Raw genomic sequence first — 27802 nt, 5'->3', positions numbered from 1 at the left:
ATGGCTTCGAAAGACCAGGTCGGGAGTTGGACCGAGGAGATAGTTTGTCCCATCTGCCTGGATTTCTTCACCGATCCGGTTACACTGGACTGCGGGCACAACTTCTGCCGCTCCTGTGTCACACAGAGTTGGGACAGGGAGGGGAGAAACTCCTGCCCGGAATGTAGAGAGGTGTTTACAGACCGCACCCTCAGGGTGAGTCGGGCCTTGGCGAGACTGGCTGAGAAAGCTCGAACACTGAGCCTGAATCGGGAAAAAATTCCAGAGAAGGAAAGTAAACTTCACTGCGAGAAACATCAGGAAGAACTGAAGCTGTTTTGTGAAACTGACAAGAAGCTGATCTGCCTGGTTTGTCGAGATGCGCGGGAACACAGAGATCACCGCTTCATGCCGGTAGATGAAGCTGTTGAAATCTTTAAGGTAAATGCAAACCGATTTTAATCACATCATTTTAATTCAATTTTTACTGTTCAACAATTTAATGTTCTGATTCCCAAACACAATTCCAGGATCAGGTGAAATCTTCCATCCAGTCTCTCACAAAATATAAATCAGGGATCCAGCAAATGGAGCAGCAACAGAAAGAGAAGATTTCTGGAGTTCTGGTGAGGCATTTAAGTTTCGATTTCCTGATCTTGTGCAGGTTTGATCCCTTTGACGGGTATAATAACAGGGCAGCGCAGTGACACAAGTAGTGCTGCTGTCTCCTAGTTCTGGTGAGCGGGTTCGATCCTGACCTCGGGCGCTGCCCGTGTGGTTCACGCCTTCTCCCTGTGACCGCGGCGGATTCCTTCCACGTCCCCAACAAAGATACTAGAGGCGCAAAATGAACCGCTCCGTCGAAATCGCTTCTACCTGAGTGTAGTACGTAACGGAGCGGATCGTCCGTCATTTTAGTAAGCAAAACCCGCCTTGCAGTGTAATCAGTGTTGTGGGGAACAGTATGTGAGATGATCCCATCAAAGTGCAGAAAATATCTCATCTATCAACTCACATTTTATTGTTATTTTTATTTTAAAATGTTTTCCCCCTGCTAAATTTCTCTGGTTTTATTTCCTTACTGTTTCTGCCCATTTCCCTCCCATCCTTCCTCCCCGTCCCCTCTTTTGTGCCATTTCCCTTGTATTGCTCAAACACACAATCAGCACAAATTTAACTTATATATATATAGATATGAATGTGTGTTTGTGTGTGAGAGGCAAGATGGAGATAAATAGATCTCCAAGTTCCTTCAGTTGGATCAGAAGCAACTTTGATTTAAAGCAACACTCTATTTCTCTCTTCATCTTATTTTTCAAATGATGTACATCTAGGCCAAGTGGGCCCGTCCTCGTAGGGTTTCCATTGCGACCTGGGGAAATTGCTTTTTTCTTTAAAAGCAATCTCAGTGGGGGGAGGCGGAGAGGAAGGGGGGGCTCACCCCCTCCACTCGCCCCATCCCCATTCTCACTGTCCCCCTCCCCTCCCACCCCCACTCTCCCCTCTTCCCCACCCCCACTGTCACCCTTCCCCCCACCACCACCCACCCTTGCCCCACACCCCTCTCTCCTCCCCCTTTCACTCTCTGTCCCCTCCTCCCCACTCTTCCCAGACCCACACTGCCCCCTCCCCCCACGCCCACTCTCTGCCGCCCACCACCACCCCCCTTCTCCGCCAATCTCACCCCCCTCCCACCCCCACCCTTCCCTCCACCCACTCGCCCCCACGTCCACTCCCCTCCGTGGAGACTGGCGGCGAAAGGCACTTACCGAGCGTGCAGGGAGGAGGAGGGAGCTCCGGACTGCTCGAGTCGGGCAGCGGAGGTCGGACTACTCGAGGCGTGCGGCGGAGTTGGGAGGGGTGTGAGGGAGGGGGGGGGGGAGGGGGGGGAAGGGAGGGGGTGAGGGAGGGGGGGGGGAGGGATGGCGGGAGGGATGGCGGGAGGGGAGGGGGGACAGCAGTAGAGCCCTCGTCACCCCGCATTGACAGGCAATGTCGTCAGTCGGGCGGGTGCCGCATCCCCCCCCCCCCCCCCCCAGCCCCCGAGCGGGAGAGGCGACTACATCTCCCGGCCGGAGAGACTACATCTCCCGGCGGTCAGCTCTGCCCGACCTGAGTAATGTCAGATGCGGGGACGGGCGGCGGTGCTCGGGGAGAGCGCATTAAAGTAAAGGTCCGGGGGGGGGCATTAGTTAATGTTCCGCGCGGGGGGGGGGGGGGGGGAGCTGCCCTCTGCGCTTCGGCCTGTGTGCGGTAACGGTGCTGGGCCCGTGCGGGAGGGGGGACGCGACGGATAGTGCGGCGGCGCGCTGGGTCCGTGCGATGGCGGGGTGAGGGGGGAGGGGTTGGGACCTCCCCTTTTCCCAGTACCCCTCTTTCCCCCTCCGCACGACCCCTGCTGTCCCCTTCCCCCGTCCCCATTCTCAGACCCCCCCCATTCTCTCTCCCCCAGACACACTCTTACTCTCCCCCACCCCCCCCCCTTTCCCCAGCACACCCCTTTCCCCTACTCTCTCTTGCCCCCAGCACCAACCCCCCCACCCCCGCTGCCCCCTTCCCCAGTCCCACTCTGCCTCCTCCCACCCCCAATCTCTCCTCCTCCCACCCTCCCCGTCGCCCCCACCGTTACTCTCCCCCACCCCCTTTCCCTACCAGCCCTCCCCCCCCCCCCCCCCCCCGTGGTCCCGGCGAAAAGCACTTACGGATCGTGCGGGAAGCAGGAGGGAGCTGCGGATCGCGGCCGGACTACTGGAGACCGATAGGGCGGCGGCGCGCTGGGTCCGGGCGATATCGGGGAGAGGGTCTCCCGGGTGTGGGAGAGAGGAGAGAAGCAAGGGGAGAGAGGAGAGGGGAGCCGGTGATCGCGGGCGGGCGGGCGGCTCCGCTAACGGCGTCCATGTGGTTGGTGCTAGTGAGGAGATGCCGCGCGTGCGCACAGACGCACAGCAGCGCAACGCTGAAAACCTTCAATAAATCAGTTAGATGGGGGGGGCGGGGCAGCGCGAGCTCATCTCACAGGGGCATTGTGACGTCACACGCTGAAGGCCTTCAATAAAAGCCTTAGAAATGTTTTTTAACTTTAAAACCTCTGTAACTTAAAAAATACGCGACCGAATCAAATAAAAAAATCATTTTCCAGCAGCGTTCGGCGCGGTGATTAAGGCGGTGCAAAAATCGTGGCGCTACGGTTCACCGTTTTTGCCGAAATCAGCCGAAATAACAGAGAAAAAAAGTCTTGACTTTTAAACCTCTGTAACTTTAAAAATATACGACCGAATTAAATAAAAATATCATTTTCGGCAAGCGTCCAGCGGTGTGATTAGGCGGTGCTAAAATTGTGGCGCTACGGTTTACCGTTTTGCCGAAATCAGTGAAATATATATACAAGTGAGAAGATACCGCGCATGCGTACTGAGCACAGCCGCACCACAGCGCCCCCCTGAAAACCTTCAATAAATCAGGGAGTCAGCGCTTTAAAACCTCTGTCACTTAAAAAATATGCGACCAAATTAAATTAAAAAAACATTTTCCAGCAGCTGTCCGCGTGGTGATTAAGGCGGCGTAAAAATCGTGGTGCTACGGTTTACCGTTTTGCCGTAATCAGCCGAATCACAGATATATATATATACATATATTCATACATACACAAGATCTGAGTTTTAAGAAGATAGATAGATAATAGATAGATAGATAGATAGACTAGCGAAGAGGGCCCGTTGGGCCCATTCGCACACCCCCCATTCTCTCCAACCCCAATCTTACTCTCCCCACACCCCCCCCTTTCCCCACGACCTCCCCTTTTCCCAGTACCCCTATTTGCCCCACCACCAAGCCCCCTCCGGACGACCCCTGTTGTCCCCCTCCCCAGTCCCCATTCTCAGACCCCGCCACCATTCTCCCCCAGACACACTCTTACTATCCCCCACCCCCCCTTTCCCCAGCACACCCCTTTCCCCTACTCTCTCTTGCCCCCAGCACCAACAGGTCCGGGGGGGGGGGGCGGGGAGCGCATCAGTGAAAGGTCCGGGGGGGCGGGGGAGCGCATGAGTGAAAGGTCCGGGGGGGGGGGCGATAGCGGGGAGAGGGTCTCCCGGGTGTGGGAGAGAGGAGAGAAGCAAGGAGAGAGAGGAGAGGGGAGCCCATACGCACAGACGCACCACGCTGAAAGCCTTCAATAAATCAGTAGGAGAGGGGTTGGGCGAGCTCTTCTCACATGGGCATTTTGACGTCACACGCTGAAGGCCATGGAAAAAACGGCTGATTTTCAAAAATTTATACTAAAACCTCTGTAACTTAAAAAATACACGACCGAATCAAATAAAAATATCATTTTCGAGCAGCGTGCAGCGTCGTGACTTACTCCACCACTGTGTCAATTTGAATTGGATTCGTGCTTCTGTACCACATCAGACAGCATTGGTCATTTTAGTGGCTATCAAGGATTTTTAACTAATCAATTCACCAATTCAAATTTTCTTGGCTCTAAGTATAAAGTTAAATGTCTTTTCAATTATAATGTGGATACAGTCGAGTTCTATTGTTTGCAAAAGCCTAATCTCTACATCCATGACTTTTTAAAAGAAAACAAAAAGAGATACAGCTTGTGGAGGTGAAATTGAAATTAACAGAGAAAGCAAAGAACAGTTCATTAAATATGATCAATTGGCCTGATAGAGATAGAGTGGATCTATAGTGCAAATATTAGACAATAGACAATAGACAATAGGTGCAGGAGTAGGCCATTCAGCCCTTCGAGCCAGCACCGCCATTCAATGCGATCATGGCTGATCACTCAATCAGTACCCCGTTCCTGCCTTCTCCCCATACCCCCTCACTCCGCTATCCTTAAGACCTCTATCCAGCTCTCTCTTGAAAGCATCCAACGAACTGGCCTCCACTGCCTTCTGAGGCAGGGAATTCCACACCTTCACCACCCTCTGACTGAAAAAGTTCTTCCTCATCTCCGTTCTAAATGGCCTACCCCTTATTCTCAAACTGTGGCCCCTTGTTCTGGACTCCCCTAACATTGGGAACATGTTATCTGCCTCTAATGTGTCCAATCCCCTAATTATCTTATATGTTTCAATAAGATCCCCCCTCATCCTTCTAAATTCCAGTGTATACAAGCCCAATCGCTCCAGCCTTTCAACATACGACAGTCCCGCCATTCCGGGAATTAACCTAGTGAACCTACGCTGCACGCCCTCCATAGCAAGAATATCCTTCCTCAAATTTGGAGACCAAAACTGCACACAGTACTCCAGGTGCGGTCTCACCAGGGCCCGGTACAACTGTAGAAGGACCTCTTTGCTCCTATACTCAACTCCTCTTGTTACGAAGGCCAACATTCCATTGGCTTTCTTCACTGCCTGCTGAACCTGCATGCTTCCTTTCATTGACTGATGCACTAGGACACCCAGATCTCGTTGAACTCCCCCTCCTCCTAACTTGACACCATTCAGATAATAATCTGCCTTTCTATTCTTACTTCCAAAGTGAATAACCTCACACTTATCTACATTAAACTGCATCTGCCATGTATCCGCCCACTCACACAACCTGTCCAAGTCACCCTGCAGCCTTATTGCATCTTCCTCACAATTCACACTACCCCCCAACTTAGTATCATCTGCAAATTTGCTAATGGTACTTTTAATCCCTTCGTCTAAGTCATTAATGTATATCGTAAATAGCTGGGGTCCCAGCACCGAACCTTGCGGTACCCCACTGGTCACTGCCTGCCATTCCGAAAGGGACCCATTTATCCCCACTCTTTGCTTTCTGTCTGTCAACCAATTTTCTATCCATGTCAGTACCCTACCCCCAATACCATGTGCCCTAATTTTGCCCACTAATCTCCTATGTGGGACCTTGTCGAAGGCTTTCTGAAAGTCGAGGTACACCACATCCACTGACTCTCCCTTGTCAATTTTCCTAGTTACATCCTCAAAAAATTCCAGTAGATTTGTCAAGCATGATTTCCCCTTCGTAAATCCATGCTGACTCGGAATGATCCCGTTACTGCTATCCAAATGCTCAGCAATTTCGTCTTTTATAATTGACTCCAGCATCTTCCCCACCACTGATGTCAGACTAACTGGTCTATAATTACCCGTTTTCTCTCTCCCTCCTTTCTTAAAAAGTGGGATAACATTTGCTATCCTCCAATCCACAGGAACTGATCCTGAATCTATAGAACATTGAAAAATGATCTCCAATGCTTCCACTATTTCTAGAGCCACCTCCTTAAGTACTCTGGGATGCAGACCATCCGGCCCTGGGGATTTATCAGCCTTCAGTCCCATCAGTCTACCCAAAACCATTTCCTGCCTAATGTGGATTTCCTTCAGTTCCTCCATCACCCTAGGTTCTCCGGCCCCTAGAACATTTGGGAGATTGTGTGTATCTTCCTCAGTGAAGACAGATCCAAAGTAACGGTTTAACTCGTCTGCCATTTCTTTGTTCCCCATAATAAATTCCCCTGCTTCTGTCTTCAAGGGACCCACATTTGCCTTGACTATTTTTTTCCTCTTCACGTACCTAAAAAAACTTTTGCTATCCTCCTTTATATTATTGGCTAGTTTACCCTCGTACCTCATCTTTTCTCCCCGTATTGCCTTTTTAGTTAACTTTTGTTGCTCTTTAAAAGAGTCCCAATCCTCTGTCTTCCCACTCTTCTTTGCTATGTTATACTTCCTCTCCTTAATTTTTATGCTGTCCCTGACTTCCCTTGTCAGCCACAGGTGTCTCTTACTCCCCTTAGAGTCTTTCCACCTCTTTGGAATAAATTGATCCTGCAACCTCTGCATTATTCAATCAGTAACATCCAAATTTTAAAGATCACGAAGCAGCAACTCTTCAAGAAATAGTCATAGGTGTCAACCATCAACTTATCCAAGAAGTTGAACAAAAATAATTGTTTGCAAACATTTTATATACAAACAAATCGCAGAGAGTTGTGAGCACAGCCCAGTGTCGCACACATAATCTGCTTAGTAAAATGGCGCTGAAATTTACCCATGACCAACTACGGTTTTAAGAGTCGGGTGGTCTATCTTGCTCCTCTAGTATCTTTGGTGCCCAATACATGCTGGTTCAAAGGTCAATCGGTAACTGTAAATTATCCCTGCAGAGGTGGGTGGTCAGCGGATGAATGAGAATTAATGGGTACGTGAAAAGGAATAGGCAGCAGGGAATTAAAGTCATAAGGAATAGGAGTAGAATGAAGCCATTTCGCTCATCACGTCTACGCCGCCATTCAATCATGGCTGACTTATCTCTCCTTCCAGACCACATTCTCATGCCTTCTCCCCATAATCTCTGACATCTGTACTAATGAAGAATCTATCCATCTTTGCCTTAAAAATATCCATAGCCTTCTGTGGCAAACAATTCCACAGATTCACCGCCCTCTGACTAAAGAAATTTCTATCTTCCTAAAAGAATGTCCTTTAATTCCGAGACTTTGACTTTGAGTCCTGGATTCTCTCATTAGTGGAAATATCCTCTCCACATCCATTCTATCCAAATCTTTCACTATTCTGTATGTTTCAATTAGGTCCCCCTCATTCTCGGAAACTTCAGCGGGTGCAGGCCCAGTGCTGACAAACGATCATCATAGGTTAACGTATTCATTCCTGGGATCATTCTTGTAAACCTCTTCTGGACTCTCTCTAGAGCCAGCACATCTTTCCAAAGATATGGTGCCCAAAATTGCTCACAATATTACAAATGCGGCCTTACCAGCGCCTTAAGGAGCCTCAACATTACATCCCTGGTTTTATATACAAGCCCTCTTGAAATAAATGCTGGCACAGAGTTTGCTTTCCTTACTATCGATTCGACTTGCAGATTAACCTTTTGGGAATCCAACACCAGCACTCCCAAGTCCATTTGCACCTCCGTTTTCTGGATTCTCACCCCATCTGGAAAATTACATATGCTTTATTCCTACTCTGAAAATGCATGACTCCACACTTTGAGATATTGATGAAATATTGAGCTTCACCTTTCATTTCACAGGAACAGTCACACAACCTTCAGTCCAAGATCACATCCCAGTTTGCTGAACAGCACCAGATTCTCACTGAGAAAGAGCAGCGTGTACTGGCAGATATCCGGGAGGAAGAGAAGAAGATTCTAAATGTAATGGAGAAAAATCTTCGAGAAATTGAAGAGAATTTAAATTCCATTCAGGAGGAACTCTGTAAGTTGCAGCAGCAGATGGATCAAAAGGACAGTGTGGTGTTTCTGAAGGTGAGGGGTTACACTACAGTCTGGTGAAGTGAAAGTGCAGTCACAAAATGGTGGGTGACATTTCTGAAATAATTCCTGCATTTACCAGTAATTGAGAACTGGGTAAATGTTTCATCTGTTCCAGTTGTTGTTGTTCCCAAACTAATTGGCCTCCCACATTATCTATGGGATCTCAGGACTGCCTGGCCGGAATGTAGAGAGGAGTTTGTATTCTGTAGAGCTCAAAACTACGACGGCTGATTCTATATCTGATCCTAAGGAACACGAATGGACAGAGGGCAGTAAATCTCTGGGATTCTCCAACCCACAGACTCTGAGAGGTTTAACCTGTTAGACGTATTTATAACAGAGGAAGATACATTTTTGAAAATTTGAGGAACTGAAATCAAAGGGAATGGGACAAAGCGGAGGCGTTCAGTCCTGGGCTAGATCAGCCATGACCACATTGTGGGGGTTAACATTGAAATCTAGAACGTGGCGCACACAGCAGATTGATCATCTATATCAATAGAAAATAGGTGCAGGAGGAGGCTATTCGGCCCTTCGAGCCAGCACCGCCATTCAATGTGATCATGGCTGATCATTCTCAATCAGTACCCCGTTCCTGCCTTCTCCCCATACCCCCTGCCTCCGCTATCCTTAAGAGCTCTATCTAGCTCTCTCTTGAATGCATTCAGAGAATTGGCCTCCGGTCTCCCAGGTTCTACACACCGCTCTCTCATCTGGACAACCAGGGGGGCTATGTGAGGATGCTGTTCATTGACTTTAGTTCAGCATTCAACACAATAGTCCCCAGCAGACTGGTTGAGAAGCTGCTGGAACTGGGGCTTAGCACCCCTCTGTGTGCCTGGGTCCTGGACTTTCTCACCGCCAGGCCCCAAGTGGTCAGGATGGGGGAACACACATCTAGCTCCCTCACCCTGAACATAGGATCCCCCCAGGGATGCGTCCTTAGCCCCCTACTGTACTCCCTGTACACACATGACTGTGGGGCAGGTTCAGCTCAAACTCCATCATCAAGTTTGCTGATGACACTGTGGTGGTGGGCCGGATCTCCATCAACGATGTGAAGGCCTACCGGGAGGAGGTGGCTGATCTGGCACTCTGGTGTCAGGACAATAGCCTCCTCTTGAATGTCACTAAAACGAAGGAGCTGATTGTGGACTTCAGAAGGGCTAAACATCCAAGGACGTACACGCCACAGGAGATAAATGGGTCTACTGTGGATAGGGTAAGCAGTTTTAAATACTTGGGAGTCCGCATCACAGAGGATCTGACGTGGGCAACGCACATTGCCGCACTGGTGGGTAAGGCAAAGCAGCGCCTTTACCACCATATAACCATATAACCATATAACAACTACAGCATGGAAACAGGCCTGTCCGGCCCTACCAGTCCACGCCGACCACTCTCCCTGACCTAGTCTCATCTACCTGCACTCAGACCATAACCCTCTAATCCCCTCTTATCCATATACCTATCCAATTTACTCTTAAATAATAAAATCGAGCCAGCCTCCACCACTTCCGCCGGAAGCCCATTCCATACAGCCACCACCCTCTGAGTAAAGAAGTTACCCCTCATGTTACCCCTAAACTTTTGTCCCTCAATTCTGAAGCTATGTCCCCTTGTTGGAATCTTCCCCACTCTCAAAGGGAAAAGCCTACTCACGTCAACTCTGTCCGTCCCTCTCAAAATTTTAAAAACCTCTATCAAGTCCCCCCTCAACCTTCTACGCTCCAAAGAATAAAGACCCAACCTGTTCAACCTCTCTCTGTAGCCTAAGTGCTGAAACCCAGGCAACATTCTAGTAAATCTCCTCTGTACCCTCTCCATTTTGTCGACATCCTTCCTATAATTTGGCGACCAGAACTGCACACCATACTCCAGATTCGGCCTCACCAATGCCCTCTACAGTTTTAACATTACATCCCAACTTCTATACTCGATGCTCTGATTTATAAAGGCAAGCATACCAAACACCTTCTTCACCACCCTATCCACATGAGATTCCACCTTCAGGGAACAATGCACAGTTATTCCCAGATCCCTCTGTTCCACTGCATTCCTCAATTCCCTACCATTTACCCTGTACGTCCTATTTTGATTTGTCCTACCAAAATGCAGCACCTCACACTTATTAGCATTAAACTCCATCTGCCATCTTTCAGCCCACCCTTCCAAAAGGCCCAAGCCTCTCTGTAGACTTTGAAACTCTACTTCATTATTAACTACACCACCTATCTTAGTATCATCTGCATATTTACTAATCCAATTTGCCACACCATCATCCAGATCTTTAATGTAAATGACAAACAACAGTGGACCCAACACAGATCCTTGGGGTACTCCACTAGACACTGGCCTCCAACCTGACATACAATTGTCAACCATTACCCTCTGGTATCTCCCATTCAGCCATTGTTGAATCCATCTTGCAACCTCACTATTAATACCCAACGATTTAACCTTCTTAATCAACCTTCCATGTGGAACCTTGTCAAATGCCTTACTGAAGTCCATATAGACAACATCCACAGCCTTGCCCTTATCAATTTCCCTGGTAACCTCTTCAAAGAATTCAAGAAGATTAGTCAAACATGACCTTCCAGGCACAAATCCATGTTGACTGTTTCTAATCAGGCCTTGTTTATCCAAATAATTATATATATTGTCCCTAAGTATCTTTTCCATTAATTTTCCCACCACAGATGTCAAACTAACAGGTCTATAATTGCTAGGTTTACTTTTAGAACCTTTTTTAAACAAAGGCACAACATGCGCAATGCGCCAATCTTCCGGCACCATCCCCGTTTCTAATGACGTTTGAAATATTTCCGTCATAGCCCCTGCTATTTCTGCACTAACTTCCCTCAATGTCCTAGGGAATATCCTATCAGGACCTGGAGACTTATCCACTTTTATATTTTTCAAAAGTGTCCGTACCTCCTCTTCTTTAATCCTCATAATTTCCATCACTACTCTACTTGTTTCGCTTACCTCACATAATTCAATATCCTTCTCCTCGGTGAATACCGAAGAAAAGAAATTGTTTAATATCTCCCCCATTTCTTCCGGCTCAGCACATAGCTGTCCACTCTGACTCTCTAATGGACCAATTTTATCCCTCACTATCCTTTTGCTATCCTTTAGACAACTGAGGAAATTCAGAGCGTCTCTGAGGATCCTTCATTGCTTCTACTCTGGGGCTGTAGAGAGCATCCTGTCCGGCAACATTACAGTCTGGTTTGGGAATAGCTCTGCCCAGGACAGGATGGCCCTGCAGAGAGTAATGCGTTCGGCAGAACGCACCATGGGAACTACACTCGTCCCCCTGCAGGACCTATACATCAGGAGGTGCAGATCCAGAGCAAGCAAGATCATGAGGGACCCCTGCCACCACAGTAACGGACTGTTCCAGATGCTACGATCAGGCAAACGCCTCCGCTGTCACGCTGTGAAAACGGAGAGGATGAGACGGAGTTTCTTCCCACAGGCCATCAGGACTGTCAACTTTTATAACCCCAGAGACTAAATTTTTGTCTACACTATAGTAACTTATTAACTTTATTTATATGTTGTAACTGTAATTCTTTTTTGTGCACAATCCGCAGGCACTGCCACTTTCATTTCACTGCACATCGTGTATGTGTATGTGACAAATAAATTTGACTTGACTTGACACTGCCTTCTGAGGCAGAGAATTCCACAGATTCACAACTCTCTGACTGAAAAGGTTTTTCCTGACCTCAGTTCTAAATGGCCTACCCCTTATTCTTAAACTGTGGCCCCTTGTTCTGGACTCCCCCAACATTGGGAACATGTTTCCTGCCTCTAACGTGTCCAACTCCTTAATAATCTTATACATTTCGATAAGATCTCCTCTCATCCTTCTAAATTCCAGTGTGTACAAGCCTAGTCGCTCCAGTCGTTCAACATATGATAGTCCCGCCATTCCGGGAATTAACCTAGTAAACCTACACTGCATGCCCTCAATAGCAAGAATATCCTTCCTTAAGTTTGGAGAACAAAACTGCACGCAGTACTCCAGGTGCGGTCTCACTAGGGCCCTGTACAACTGCAGAAGGACCTGTTTGCTCCTATACTCAACTCCTCTTGTTATGAAGGCCAACATTCCATTGGCTTTCTTCACAACCTGCTGTACCTGCGTGCTTCCGTTCAGTGACGGATGCACTAGGACACCCAGATCTCGTTGTACGTCCCCTGTTCCTAACTTGACACCATCAGCAGTGGGTGGTCACCTTGGGGGAATTTGCTCTGTTTGTTTTACCCACCTTTGTTCCCCATAGAATGACATCCCATTCTACATCATAGACAGGCCATTTGGCCCATCCTCTCCAATCAAGATTTCTGCTCAACTCAACGTCCCTCCCATCTACTCACCACATCCGGTAACAATACCTGGAATACCAGGAGCGCTCACTTGTTTATCCCGCTTGCCCTCAAATTATCTCTGCTGTTGGGTTCAGTCCCTCCAATGCAAGTGAGGTCCATGTTCTCATGACTGCATTCCTTTCAGTATTTATTGAAGACCACGTTACGTTTCAGCATTAATTTTTGCTCACCCATCGATTAGAGATATTTCATCCCACCCCCCTCCCCCCCCATTTAAATCCACCGCTAAACTTAAATTCTATCTTATCATTCCTGACATCTTCTCCAGATAAAATCCGTGACCTGCCCAGTCTTTGCATTGAGCTCCACCCTCTCAGTTATGGCATCATTCGCATGAACACTCCTTGTGCTTTTCCCCATCGTTATACATCTCTACGGCAATATCAGCTTTCTATCTGCATGGCTGCGGCGATAAGAGTTGGGAAATGGGAATTATCAGAGGGTTTTAGAAATGTGGAGAAATTCCCACTGTCTGGATGAGGACGTAACATCTCAATCAATTGAGATTTGTGTTTTATTTCTTTCAGGAGGAAGCTGGTCGCAAGCGAAGGTAGGACATGCTCTTGACGGAAACATTGTAAGTTTTTGTGGAACAGTTCAAAACATTTCTAATGCTCAGTTGATAACCAGCTGTTAAATGTTCACAGGGTTCATGATGAAGCCAAACCACTGTCGGTGGTAGATGATGCCTTGCCGATTGAAAAGTTTCATTGCCCTGTTTCATTCAACACGGCATTTAAAGAAACATCTGATGACTTCAAGCATGGTAAAGCTTATACCTTTTCCATTGTTCTTGTTTCTGACATCTTTAAGTAATGTATGTAGGAAAGAACTGCAGATGCGGATTTAAATCGAGGGTAGACATAAAATGCTGGAGTAAATCAGCAGCAGGCGGCATCTGTGGAGAAAAGGAATGGGCGATGTTTCGGGTCGAGACCCTTCTTCAATCTGAAGAAGGGTCTCAACCCGAAACGTCGCCCATTCCTTTTCTCCAGAGATGCTGCCTGTCCCGCTGAGTTACTCCAGCATTTTGGGTCTACCTTCGATTGTGTCTATCTTTAAGTAATACTTAGATGCAATGATTAAAGGTATTTTAGGGAAATTGAAGATTTGATCTCCCACCAAGCTCATCTGCTGGGAAGCATCACAGAGTCAGAGAGCTTTGGAACACAGCAACAGGCCCTTTGACTCGACTCGACCATGCCAACCACGTTGCTCAACCAAGCTAGCCCCACTTGCCTGAGTCTGGCTCATATCCTTCCAAGTCTTTCTTATCCACATATCTACCCAATTCTCTGTGAACTGTTGTAATTGTACCTGCCTCGACCACTTCCTCTGTCAGATCATTCCACATCTGCACTACCCACTGACTGAAACACCTGCTCCTCAGGTCATTTTTATTGTTTCCACTCTCACCTTAAACTGATGCGCTCGAGGTTTAGACTCTCCGACCTTGGGTAAAGTATTGTGGCTAATCACCTTGTCTGTGCATCTTATACACATTGATAATGTCACTCTGACAGGCTCCCAAGAAAAAATGTCCCAGTCTGAATAGTCTGTTCCAGGAATGAGTAGATTAACCTATGATGAGCGTTTGTCGGCATTGGGCCTGTACTCACCGGAGTTTAGAAGAATGAGCCTCATTGAAAAGTACAGAATAGTGAAAGGCTTGGACAGAATGCATGTGGAGAGGATGTTTCCATTAGTGACAGAGTCTAGGACTAAAGGTCATAGCCTCAGGATAAACGGATGTACTTTTAGGGAGGAGATAAGGGGAAAAGTTTTTAATCAGAGGGTGGTGAATTTGTGGAATTCATTGCCACAGAAGGCTGTGGAGGCCAAGTCGGTGAATATTTTTAAGGCAGATATAGCTGGATTCTTGATTAGTACAGGTGTCAGGTTATGGGGAGAAGAATGGGGTTAGGAGGGAGAGATAGATCAGCCATGATTGAATGGTGGATTAGACTTGATGGGTCGAATGGCCTAATTCTAATACTTTCACTTATGACATTATGACCTTCTGACTGTCCAACTTCACCTGATCACCCAACCCTTCAGACCTGATGAAGTTGTTGTAAATCCTTTTGCACCCACTCCAATTGACTAACAAACCCACCCTTCCCTTTGTCTCATCCTCCACTTAATAAAACACAGGAGCAGGTCATCTGGCCCCTGGTGTCTGCCCCGCTTCACTCTGATCACGATGACACCACCACACACCTACCTCCTCTTTAACAACCTCAAATTACCGCTCACCTCAATATCATCTGCCTCCATATCTGAATAACCCGCTTCATCCCCCATCCCCACCACAATCCTGCAATCCTCCTCACTCTCCGCACTCGTCCTCCCCGTCCACCCTCCCCCACCTCACGAAATTCCCCTCTCCATCCCTGGATAAAACATCCGGGGAGATGTCTGTTGTCCACGCGCTGTGGTCGGGGTGAAACCCCGGGCAAGGTTTCAGTTGTCCGCCCGCCTGTGCCTGAGGCCGAGCGGCCTCTCCCCCGGTCCCGGTGCCGCGCTGCCCGAGTCTCCCCCCGACCCCCGAGGACTCTCTGATTCTCTGCTTCTCCCCCCAGTCTCCGTCACCCTGGATGTGGAAACAGCGCATCCGGGGCTCGAGGTGTCTGAGGATCGGAAGAGGGTGAGACTGACCGGGACCGGGAAGAGTCTCCCTGACACCGGGAAGAGGTTTACAGACAGGGCGTGTGTGCTGGGATCGGAGGGATTCACATCGGGGAGACATTACTGGGAGGTGGAGGTGGCGGGGAGTCGGGGCTGGAGTCTGGGAGTCGCCGCAGAGTCTGTGGAGAGGAAGGGACAGGACACACTGACCCCGGAGACTGGAGTCTGGAGCATCGCGCGGGGGTGGGGTGGCGGGTTTGATGCATTCACCTCCCCTCCATCCCCTCTCCCCGCCCGTCCCATCCCCGGGAGGGTGGGAGTTTATCTCATTTACGAGTCCGGGACAGTTTCATTTTACGACGCGGACACCAAGTCCCATCTCCACACCTTCATTGGGAATAAATTCACGGAGAAACTTTATCCTTTCTTCGGGACTTGGGATGGAAATTGGCTGAGAATCTGCTCCGGTTCCGCTCCGGGTGTGTAAAAGGGTCGAGTCCAGGGACCGGCGTCAGGAGCGGGGCTCAGGGGCTGTGGGGCAGAAACCCAGTGGACAACAGGTCGGCGCTGAACGGCTCCCATTTAATCCCCAAATTCCGCGTCGTAAAACCCCAGTGAGCGCGGAAATAAAACCAGGGGGAAGGTAAATGTGGGAAGAGAGAAATAAAGAGCAAGTGGAATCAGAGCTGTCGATCCGTTTATTTCAACGCGTTAACCGCGTCCGTCATCGGAACAGAAACACTTTTGTGAAAATATAAAGATTGAAACAATTTCCCTTCCCGCGGGCTCCGCGGGTTCAGCAGCAGCCGCGGGCGGCGGGTCCTAAACTCGCCCCGAGTCACAACGCGGCACCAGCGGTGTTGGTGCGGACTTCAACAGCGGCGTAAAGGCGAGTATAGGGGGTGGGGGTGGGGGGGGGGGGGGCAGAAGGCAGGAGGAGACAGGAGGGCGGAATGAAATCGGAAATTCCCTCCAGTGAGAGAAGGCAAAGTGAATATTGGAAATGGTAGACACAAGAAATCTGTTGAAATATAATGGGGGTTAAAAAAAACCCCAACAAAGTGCTGGATGAACTCAGTGGGCCAGGCAGCATCTGTGGAGGGAAATGGACAGACCACGCTTCAGGGTCGGGACCCTTGTTTGGTCTGAAGAATGATTTCCAAGAACTACATGTCTGTTATATCTGAGTGAATGAATTGGTGTTGATGTCGTGCGGAAGAGGGCGGTAAAGGTCTGACTCGGGAGGTGGAAATAGGAGGGAGGAATGAAATCGGAAATTACTTGAAGGGAGAAGAATAAAGCTAAATGTAGGGAGTGGGAGATACAATGGGTCTCTCGGTGTTGTTGATGGCCATGTAGAACTGGAACAGGCTCTTCGGCCCACATAGAACGTGGAACAGTACAATGCCGAGCTAATCTCTGTTTCCTCTAGTTGCTCCGGTTTTCTCCCACATCGCAAAGACGTGCGGGTTTGTAGGTTAGTTGGCCCCTGTGAAGTAGCGCCTGCTGTGTAGAGAGTGGATGAGAAAATGGGATAACATAGAACTGGTGTGAACGGGTGATCGATGGTCGGCGTGGATTCAGTCCCTCCCCCTGGTCGTTGTATTAGTTTCACTGTCGTCCTGGTGAGTTTCATTTCCTGTAACTCGTTTTCTCCGAGCTCACAGCCAACAATGGCCTGTTTCCTTTATCATCGTTATTTGTTTTCGTATCTTTCTTTCATTTGTTCAAAATCTTTGTATCACCGTCGATATCTCTCATTTCTCTTTCCCATGACTCTCAATCTGAAGAAGGGTCTCGACCCGAAACGTCTCCCATTCCTTTTCTCCAGAGATGCTGCCTGACCCGCTGAGTTACTCCAGCTTTTTGTGTCTATATTCGAGGGGCCGAAAGGCCTGTTTCCGTGCTGTATCTCTGCACCAAACCGTGTTCTGTTAATCGGGAACAGGACTGTTTTCACATCTTGGTTCCGCCACTAGATGGCAGCAACGTCACGCGGTACGACCACAGACCAGCTGTAACTTTGAGAATTAACTTTGACAATTGCAGAAACAGCGGGAATATGATTTAATAAGTGACTTTTGTGACCTGTTACCACACCTGCGACCCAAACCAAATGCCCGGCTTAAAACATTGAGGCTTTAAAATGTGGAATAGAAGCAAAAATTGCCCCAAATACTCAGCAGGTCAGGCAGCAACAGCAAGGTGAAACAGACCTTACATTTCAGATCTAATACTGATGACCAATGGTGTTCAACCTGAGTCATTAACTCCGTTTCTTTCTCTACATGCGCTAACCAACCTACTGAGTATTTCTTGCATCTTACTGTCTGTCTTCATTTTGGATTTTCAGCATCAGGGTTTTTATTTTAGTTTTTCCAGTTCAATGGTCGATTGGAATGTGAGTCTGCCCATAAACTGCCAAGAAAAAACAGAAAACGTTGGCGGCAGTATGGGGTATTTGGAAAGAGGAGTCTTAATATTTCTGAGGTACTGTGGAGCAGCGGGAAGAGCCGCTGCCTCAAGGCCAGGGACCCGGGTTCGATCCTGATCTCAGCTGCCGACTGTTCTAAGTTTGCACGTTCTCCTTGTGGGCTCGTGGATTTCTTCCGGATGTTCTACTTTCCTCCCACAATCAAAGGACATGCCGTTTTGTATGTTTATTGGCCTTCTGTAAAAGCCCCAAGTGTGTGGGGAGTAGATGGGAAAATGGGACAACAGGGAATAAGTGTGAATTGATGACAGACACAAAAAGCTGCAGGAATTCAACGGGTCTGACAGCATCTCTATAGAAAAGGAGTGAATTGGTGATCGATGGGCCTGTTTCCATGCTGTATGTCTAAAGTAAAGTAAGGTCCACTGTAAACTTCTTTCTCGTCAGAAAAATAACCTTCAACTACCACGCAACAGAGAAAACAAGGCACAGATCAGTGCAGCACAAGAACAGACCCTTCAACCCCTAATGACGAGCTGATGGAAAGACCGTTCAGAGGCCCGATAACAGAGGGGAGGAGGCTGCTCTTGAGACTGGCAGTGCGCCCGTCCAAGGTTCTGTACCTTCTGCCCAACAAGAACAGGGAGAAAAGGGAATGGCCGGGGTGGGACGTATTTGATTATGTTGTCTGCTTCTCCGAGACAGAAATAAGTGCAGATGGTGTCTGGTCTGGGCCTCATCCACAATTCTGTGAAATTTCTTGCGCTCTTTTCCCAAACCAAGCTGTGACGCAAACCGACAGTACGCATTTTATGGTGAATCTTGGAGGTTTGCCAGAGTAATAGAATGACAGAGTGAGACAGCAGCCAACATGTTCCATCTACACTAGTCCCAGCTTTTGGTCCATATCCCTCCAAACCTGGCTCATCCATGTACCTGTCTAACTGCTCCTTAAACGATGAGATAGTCCCTGCCTCAACCATATCCTCTGGCAGTTTGTTCCACAAATCCACCACCCATGGTGCCAAAAGGTTACCGCTCAGGTTCTTATTAAATCTTTTCCCCTTCACCTTAAACCTAAGTCGTCTGGTCCTCGAATCTCCTACTCTGGGCAAGAGACTCTGTCCACCCAATCTATTCCTCTCATGACCTTATAGAACTCTATAAGGTTACCCTTCATCCTCCTGCGCTCCAAGGAATAGAGTCCCAACCTACTCAATCTCTGCCTATAGCTCAGACTGTCTTGTCCTGGCCACATGTTTGGCGACATGCGGAATTGCCTCAGTCCACTGATGAAGTACAGGTGTTGGTGCGGCGTCTTGGCTGTGTCTGCAGTGTGGTTGGTCCACCATAGATCGTTGATGATATTTACGCCAAGGAGCCTGATGCCCTTCACCATTTCCACTTCAGTGTGTTTGATGCTGACATGGGCTTGTCCTCCACTGCGCGTGCTGGTGGAGTGCCTGCCCCAATCAGGCTTCAACTGCTTCAGACGCTGATGGGAAGTCAACAAACCTGAGCGTTGTGCAATTCTAAACATCCCCATCTGTGATGAACGGCGGTTTATCGATAATGCAACGTCCTGTTATTGCAATAATGAGTGCGCATGATCAGAGGGAAAGAGGTTTTACGAGGATGTTGCCAGGACTCGAGGGCCCGAGCTATCAGGAGAGGTTGAGCAGGCTGGAATTCTCTACCTTGGTGCGCAGGGTGATGAGGGATGACCTTAGAGAGGACTAAAAAACCACGAGAGGAACAGATCGGGCAGGTGTACAGTCTCTTGCCAAGAGTAGAGGAATCGAGAACCAGGGGATATAAGTTTAAGGTGAGGGTGGAAAGATTTAATAGGAACCTGAGGGGTAACACAATACGGGTGGTGGGTATATGGAACGAGCTGCTGGAGGAGGTAGTTGGGCAGAGACTATCCCAACGTTTACGAAGTAGTTGGACAGATACAAGGATAGGGCAGGTTTGGAGGGATATGGGCCAAACGCGGGCACTGCAGGTCGGTCCAAGAACCTAATGGTTGTGGGGGAGGAGCTGGGAATGGGAGCTATAATGAACCTGTCGGTTTAGTTGATGGCCACAAAGAACTAGATCAGTCCCTTCAGCCCAGATCAGACTATGCAATGCCACCACTCCAGCAGCACGTTCCAGCACGTGATAAAACATGACCCTTGAAATTTGCCCCCACTGTGCTAAAATCTATGTCGTATCGTTGGAACCGAGAAGGAAGGGGAGCGGCGCGGGGGCACCTGCTGCCTCGTGCGGCGGGACCTGGTTCGCCGCTGCGGGGAAATATAGACAGTTCCATAAACATCTCGCAACTTTGTCGGCCCCAGAAACGTGGCGACTCTCTCTGTACTGCCTGGGGGAGGTCTGTATTTTACCTGATTGCATGCAAAAGCAAAGCATTTCACTGTCCCATGGTTCATGTGACAATCGAGTATAATTGGCTCATTGAGTTGAATTCAAGTTTGCACATGAGACTGTAAAATGAAATAACAGTGTTTGATGTAGAAATAATATCATTGTGTAGAATAATATAATGAATAATTCACGATGGGAAACACTGATGTATTTAGTTTAAGTGAATTATATTTACCCGCAGCTTATTGCATATAACATCCACTTGCTGGTCAGGGCTGTGATTGACGGGGCTGAGCTCCGCCTCCCCTCAGCCGCGCCCCGATACTGCAAGGGTTCAGCAGCTGCGCGAAAGGGAACGCCTTTTGAACCAGGAAGTGGCGGAGTTAAAATGGCTTCGAAAGACCAGGTCGAGAGTTTAACGGAGGAGGCAGTTTGTCCCATCTGTCTGGATTTCTTCACCGATCCGGTTATACTGGACTGCGGGCACAATTTCTGCCGCTCCTGTATCACACAGAGTTGGGACAGGGAGGGGAGAAACTCCTGCCCGGAATGTAGAGAGGTGTTTACAGACCGCACCCTCAGGGTGAGTCGGGCCTTGGCGAGACTGGCTGAGAAAGCTCGAACACTGAGCCTGAATCGGGAAAAAATTCCAGAGAAGGAAAGTAAACTTCACTGCGAGAAACTGAAACAGGAAGAACTGAAGCTGTTTTGTGAAACTGACAAAAAGCTGATCTGCCTGGTTTGTGCAGCTGGGCGGAAACACAGAGATCACCGTTTCATGCTTGTAGATGAAGCTGTTGAAATCTACAAGGTAAAAGCAAACCGATTTTGATGCTGCCTGTCCCAATGAGTTACGCCAGCATTTTGTGTCTGTTACTGTTTAATTCCTTCTTTATTGTCTAACACATTTATTCTCTGATTTTCAAACACAATTCCAGGGTCAGATGAAATCTTCCATCCAGTCTCTCACAAAATATAAATCAGGGATCCAGCAAATGGAGCAGCAACAGAAAGAGAAGATTTCTGGAGTTCTGGTGAGGGTTTTAAGTTTCGATTTCCTGATCTTGTGCAGGTTTGATCCCTGTGATGCGTGTAATAACAGGGCAGCGCAGTGACACAAGTAGTGCTGCTGCCTCCTCGTTCTGTAGACTGGGTTCGATCCTGACCTCGGGTGCTGCTCGAGGTACACGCTGGTTCAATGGTCAATGGGCGACTGTAAATTATCCCTGGGATAATCTGAAATATAAAATCAGTCATTCACACACTTCTCAGCACACGGTTCTCCCTATCATGATCACTGTTCTCTCACATACATTTCATTCGGGCCTACCCGTACACATTCGCAATCAGTGACATCAAACTTATTTCCAGAAATCCTAATATTGTGAATAAAATAACTACGAAAACATATTAAGGTATTTTTCCATTATTGTCATTCCACATTAGTGTAATAAAATGTAATGTACATTACCACCATAGTTTAGTTTTGAATTTAACATATAATTGAGTGGGGTCGGTGCAATATAGTGCTGACCCTCACTTTTGTGAAAAATGAGTTACATGCATTGACACGATACTTACCCACTATCATACAACCTTTAAAACAAATCATATTTAAATTCAACCGATAGGTTGGTCAAATAACACATAACATTCTTTGTTTTTTAAAAATTTATATATATAAATTTTTCAAAAGTGAATATCTCATAACGGCACATTTGTGGGTTAGCAGTATATTGCACCAATCCCCCTTCAATTTTACATCATTCAAAAATGAACTTCATAAACAAGGATAACACTTTTTATTTCTGTCATTCATGGTAAGATTTACATCATTTTGTGTGCAAGATATACAGGGTTGCACTGTTTCGCATGTCAGCTAACCAATGAAGTGATAAGGCCCTGATTTATACAAGCTCTTCACCTTCCTCCCTTTGTCTGAAGAAGGGTCCCAACATGAAACATCACCCATCCTTTTTCTCCAGAAATGCTGCCTGACCCGGTGACTTACTCCACCACTGTGTCTATTTGAATTGGATTCGTGCTCTGTACCACATCAGGCAGCATTGGTCATTTTAGTGGCTGTCAAGGATTTTTAACTAATCAATTCACCAATTCAAATTTTCTTGGCTCTAAGTATAAAGTTAAATGTCTTTTCAATTATATTGTGGATACAGTAGAGTTCTATTGTTTGCAAATGCCTAATCTCTGCTTCCATGACTTTTTAAAATTAAACCAAAAGAGATACAGCTCGTGGAGGTGAAAATAAAATTAACAGAGAAAGCAAAGAACAGTTCATTAAATATGATCAATTGGCCTGATACAGATAGAGTGGATCTCTAGTGAAAATATTCAATCAGTAACATCCAAATTTTAAAGATCACGGAGCAGTAACTCTTCAAGAAATAGTTATAGATGTCAACTATCAACGCATCCAAGAAGTTGAACAAAAATAATTGCCAACATTTTATATACGAAGAAAAGTTGTAAACACAGCCCAGTCTGGCACACAGAATCTGCTTACTAAAATGGCGCTGAAATTTACCCATGACCTACTACAGTTTTTAGAATCGGGTGGTCTATCTTGCTCCTCTAGTATTTTTGGTCCCCAATACACGCTGGTTCAATGGTCAATCGGTGAATGTAACTTATCCCTGCGAATGTGGGTGGTGGGCGGATGAATGAGAATTAATGGGTACGTGAAAAGGAATAGGCAGCAGGGAATTAAAGTCATAAGGAACGGGAGTAAAACGGGGCCATTTGGCCCATCACATCTACAGCACCATTCAATCTTGGCTGACCTATCTCTCCTTCCAGACCACATTCTCATGCTTTCTCCCCATAGTCTCTGACACCTGTACTAATGAAGAATCTATCTATCTTTGCCTTAAAAATATCCATAGCCTTCTGTGGCAAACAATTCCACAGATTCACCACCCTCTGACTAAAGAAATTTCTATCTTCCTAAAAGAATGTCCTTTAATTCCGAGACTTTGACTTTGAGTCCTGGATTCTCCCATTAGTGGAAATATCCTCTCCACATCCATTCTATCCAAATCTTTCACTATTCTGTATGTTTCAATTAGGTCCCCCTCATTCTCCGAAACTTCAGCGGGTGCAGGCCCAGTGCTGACAAACGATCATCATAGGTTAACGTACTCATTCCTGGGATCATTCTTGTAAACCTCCTCTGGACTCTCTCTAGAGCCAGCACATCTTTCCAAAGATATGGTGCCCAAAATTGCTCACAATATTACAAATGCGGCCTTACCAGCGCCTTAAGGAGCCTCAACATTACATCCCTGTTTTTGTGTACAAGCCCTCTTGAAATAAATGCTGGCACAGAGTTTGCTTTCCTTACTATCGATTCGACTTGCAGATTAACCTTTTGGGAATCCAACACCAGCACTCCCAAGTCCATTTGCACCTCCGTTTTCTGGATTCTCACCCCATCTGGAAACTTACCTATGGTTTATTCCTACTCTAAAAATGCATGACTCCACACTTTGAGATATTGATGAAATATTGAGCTTCACCTTTCATTTCACAGGAACAGTCACACAACCTTCAGTCCAAGATCACATCCCAGTTTGCTGAACAGCACCAGATTCTCACTGAGAAAGAGCAGCGTGTACTGGCAGATATCCGGGAGGAAGAGAAGAAGATTCTAAATGTAATGGAGAAAAATCTTCGAGAAATTGAAGAGAATTTAAATTCCATTCAGGAGGAACTCTGTAAGTTGCAGCAGCAGATGGATCAAAAGGACAGTGTGGTGTTTCTGAAGGTGAGGGGTTACACTACAGTCTGGTGAAGTGAAAGTGCAGTCACAAAATGGTGGGTGACATTTCTGAAATAAATGCTGCATTTACCAGTAATTGAGAACTGGGGAAATGTTTCATCTGTTCCAGTTGTTGTTGTTCCCAAACTAATTGGCCTCCCACATAATCTATGGGATCTCAGGACTGCCTGGCCGGAATGTAGAGAGGTGTTTGTATTCTGTAGAGCTCAAAACTACGACGGCTGATTCTATATCTGATCCGAAGGAACACGAATGAACAGAGGGCAGTAAATCTCTGGGATTCTCCAACCCACAGACTCTTGAGAGGTTTAACCTGTTAGACATATTTATACCAGGGGAAGATACATTTTTGAAAATTTGGGGAACTGAAATCAAAGGGAATGGGACAAAGCGGAGGAGTTCAGTCCTGGGCTGGATCAGCCATGACCACATTGTGGGGATTAACATTGAAATCTAGAACGTGGCGCACACAGCAGATTGATCATCTATATCCGGTTCCCATCAGCAGTGGGCGGTCACCTTGGGGGAATTTGCTCTGTTTGTTTTACACACCCTTGTTCACCAAGAATGGCATCCCATTCTACATTATAGACAGGCCATTCGCCCCATCCTATCCAGTCAAGATTTCTGCTCCACTCAACATCCCTCCCATCTAATCACCACACCCGGTAACAATACCTTGAATACCAGGAGTGCTCACGTATTTATCCCGCTCGCCCTTAAATTATCTCTGCTGTTGGCTTTGGTCCCTCCAATGCGAGTGAGGTCCATGTTCTCATGACTGCATTCCTTTCAGTATTTATAGAAGACCATGTTACATTTCAGCATTGATTTTTGCTCTCCCATCGATTAGAGATATTTCATCCCCCCCCCCCCATTTAAATTCACCGCTAAACTTAAATTCTATCTTATCATTCCTGACATCTCCAGATAAAATCCGTCGACCTGCTCATTCTTTGCATTGAGCTCCATCCTCTCAGTTATGGGATAATTCTCATGAACTCTCCTTGTACTTTTCCCCATCGTTCTACATCTCTATGGCAATATCAGCTTTCTATCTGCATGACAGCGGCGATAAGAGTTGGGAAATGGGAATTATCAGAGGGTTGTAGAAATGTGGAGAAATTCCCGCTGTCGGGATGAGGACGGTCCATCTCAGTCAATTGAGATTTGTGTTTTATTTCTTTCAGGGGGATGCTGGTCGCAAGCGAAGGTAGGACATGCTCTTGACGGAAACATTGTAAGTTTTTGTGGAACAGTTCAAAACTTTTCTAATGCTCAGTTGATAACTAGCTGTTAAATGTTCACAGGGTTCGTGATGAAGCCAAACCACTGTCGGTGGTAGATGATGCCTTGCCGATTGAAAAGTTTCATTGCCCTGTTTCATTCAACGCGGCATTTAAAGAAACATCTGATGACTTCAAGCATGGTAAACCTTATACCTTTTCCATTGTTCTTGTTTTTGACATCTTTAAGTAATGTATGTAGGAAAGAACTGCAGATGCAGGTTTAAATCGAAGGTAGACATAAAATGCTGGAGTAAATCAGCGGCAGGCAGCATCTCTGGAGAAAAGGAATGGGCGATGTTTCGGGTCGAGACCCTTCCTCAATCTGGAGAAGGGTCTCAACCCGAAACGTCGCCCATTCCTTTTCTCCAGGGATGCTGCCTGTCCCGCTGAGTTACTCCTGCATTTTGGGTCTACCTTCGATTGTGTCTATCTTTAAGCAATGATTAAAGGTATTTTAGGGAAATTGAAGATTTGATCTCCCACCAAGCTCATCTGCTGGGAAGCATCACAGAGTCAGAGAGCTTTGGAACACAGCAACAGGCCCTTTGACTGGACTCGACCATGCCAACCACGTTGCCCAACCAAGCTAGCCCCACTTGCCCGAGTCTGGCTCATATCCTTCCAAGTCTTTCTTATCCACGTATCTACCCAATTCTCTGTGAACTGTTGTAATTGTACCTGCCTCGCCCACTTCCTCTGTCAGATCGTTCCACATCTACACTACCCACTGACTGAAAAACCTGCTCCTCAGGTCATTTTTATTGTTTCCACTCTCACCTTAAACTGATGCGCTCGAGGTTTAGACTCTCTGACCTTGGGTAAATTATTGTGGCTAATCACCTTATCTGTGCATCTTATACACATCGATAATGTTCCTCTGACAGGCTCCCAAGAAAAAATGTCCCAGTCTGAATAGTCTGTTCCAGGAATGAGTAGATTAACCTATGATGAGCGTTTGTCGACATTGGGCCTGCACTCGCTGGAGTTTAGAGGAATGAGGAGGGACCTCATTGAAAAATACAATGGAGTGAAAGGCTTTGATAGAATGGATGTTTAGAGGATGTTTGCATTAGTGAGAGAGTCTAGGACTGGAGATCATAACCTCAGAATTAAAGGATGTTCTTTTCGGAAGGAGATGAGGGGAAATGTTTTTAATGGGAGGGAGGTGAATTTGTGGAATTCATTGCCACAGATGGCTGTGGAGGCCAAGTCGGTGGATATTTTTAAGGCAGAGATAGCTGGATTCTTGATTAGTACAGGTGTCAGAGGTTATGGGGAGAAGGCAGGAGTATGGGGTTAGGAGGGAGAGATAGATCAGACATGATTGAATGGTGGACTAGACTTGATGGGCCGAATGGCCCAATTCTAATACTTTACCTTATGTCCTTATGATCTTCTGACTGTCCAACTTCACCTGATCACCCAGACCTTCAGACCTGATGATTTTGTTGTAAATCCACCACAATCTTGCAATCCTCCTCACTCTCCACGTTCGTCCTCCCCGTCCACCCTCCCCCACCTCACGAAATTCCCCTCTCCATCCCCGGATAAAAACTCCGGGGGAGATGTCTGTTGTCACACACTGTGGTCGGGGTGAAACCCCGGGCAAGGTTTCAGTTGTCCGCCCGCCTGTGCCTGAGGCCGAGCGGCCTCTCCCCCGGTCCCGGGGCCGCGCTGCCCGAGTCTCCCCCCGACCCCCGCTGACTGTCTGATTCTCTGCTTCTCCCCCCAGTCTCCGTCACCCTGGATGTGGAAACAGTGGGTCCGCGGCTCGAGGTGTCTGAGGATCGGAAGAGGGTGAGATGGACCCCGACCTTGAGGAGTCTCCCTGACACCAGGAAGAGGTTTACAGTCAGTGCGTGTGTGCTGGGATCGGAGGGATTCACATCGGGGAGACATTACTGGGAGGTGGAGGTGGCGGGGAGTCGGGGCTGGAGTCTGGGAGTCGCCGCAGAGTCTGTGGAGAGGAAGGGATGGGTCACACTGACCCCGGAGACTGGAGTCTGGAGCATCAGGCAGTGGGGTGACGGGTTTGATGCACTCACCTCCCCTCCATCCCCTCTCCCCGCCTGTCCCATCCCCGGGAGGGTTGGAGTTTATCTCAGTTACGAGTCCGGGACAGTTTCATTTTACGACGCGGACACCAAGTCCCATCTCCACACCTTCAATGGGAATAAATTAACGGAGAAACTTTATCCTTTCTTCGGGCCTTGTGATGAACTTTATCCTCTCTTGTGGAATGTGGATGGAAAGTGGCTGAGAATCTGCTCCGTTTCCGCTCCGGGTGTGTAAAAGTGTCGGGTCCCGGGACCAGCGTCAGGAGCGGGGCTCGGGCTGTGGGGCAGAAACCCAGTGGACAACAGGTCGGCGCTGAACGGCTCCCATTTAATCCCCAAATTCCGCGTCGTAAAACCCCAGTGAGCGCGGAAATAAAACCAGGGGGAATGTAAATGTGGGAAGAGAGAAATAAACAGCAAGTGGAATCAGAGCTGTCGATCCATTCATTTCAACGCGCTAACCTCGTCCGTCAACGGAACAGAAACACTTTTGTGAAAATATAAAGATTGAAACAATCTCCCTTCCCGCGGGTTCAGCAGCAGCCGCGGGCGGCGGGTCCTAAACTCGCCCCGA

The 27802-nt window shown here is 47.5% G+C and overlaps 1 protein-coding gene across 1 annotated transcript; it reads left to right on the top strand.

Annotated features, from left to right (window-relative positions):
• LOC144603187 (zinc-binding protein A33-like) lies at nt 1-27644 on the top strand. Its single transcript, XM_078416355.1, has 6 exons — nt 1-420; nt 510-605; nt 8002-8235; nt 13179-13201; nt 25193-25311; nt 26904-27644. Exons 1-6 carry the CDS (start codon nt 1-3, stop codon nt 27461-27463), a joined length of 1452 nt encoding a protein of 483 aa, XP_078272481.1. The 3' UTR covers nt 27464-27644.
• The last annotated feature ends 158 nt before the right edge of the window (nt 27645-27802 follow it).

This window comes from Rhinoraja longicauda, chromosome 19 (genome assembly GCF_053455715.1).
Source record: "Rhinoraja longicauda isolate Sanriku21f chromosome 19, sRhiLon1.1, whole genome shotgun sequence".
Taxonomy (NCBI): Eukaryota; Metazoa; Chordata; class Chondrichthyes; order Rajiformes; family Arhynchobatidae; genus Rhinoraja; species Rhinoraja longicauda.
The sequence above is the reverse complement of the archived record's forward strand: the minus strand, read 5'-3'. Positions and strand labels throughout refer to the sequence as shown.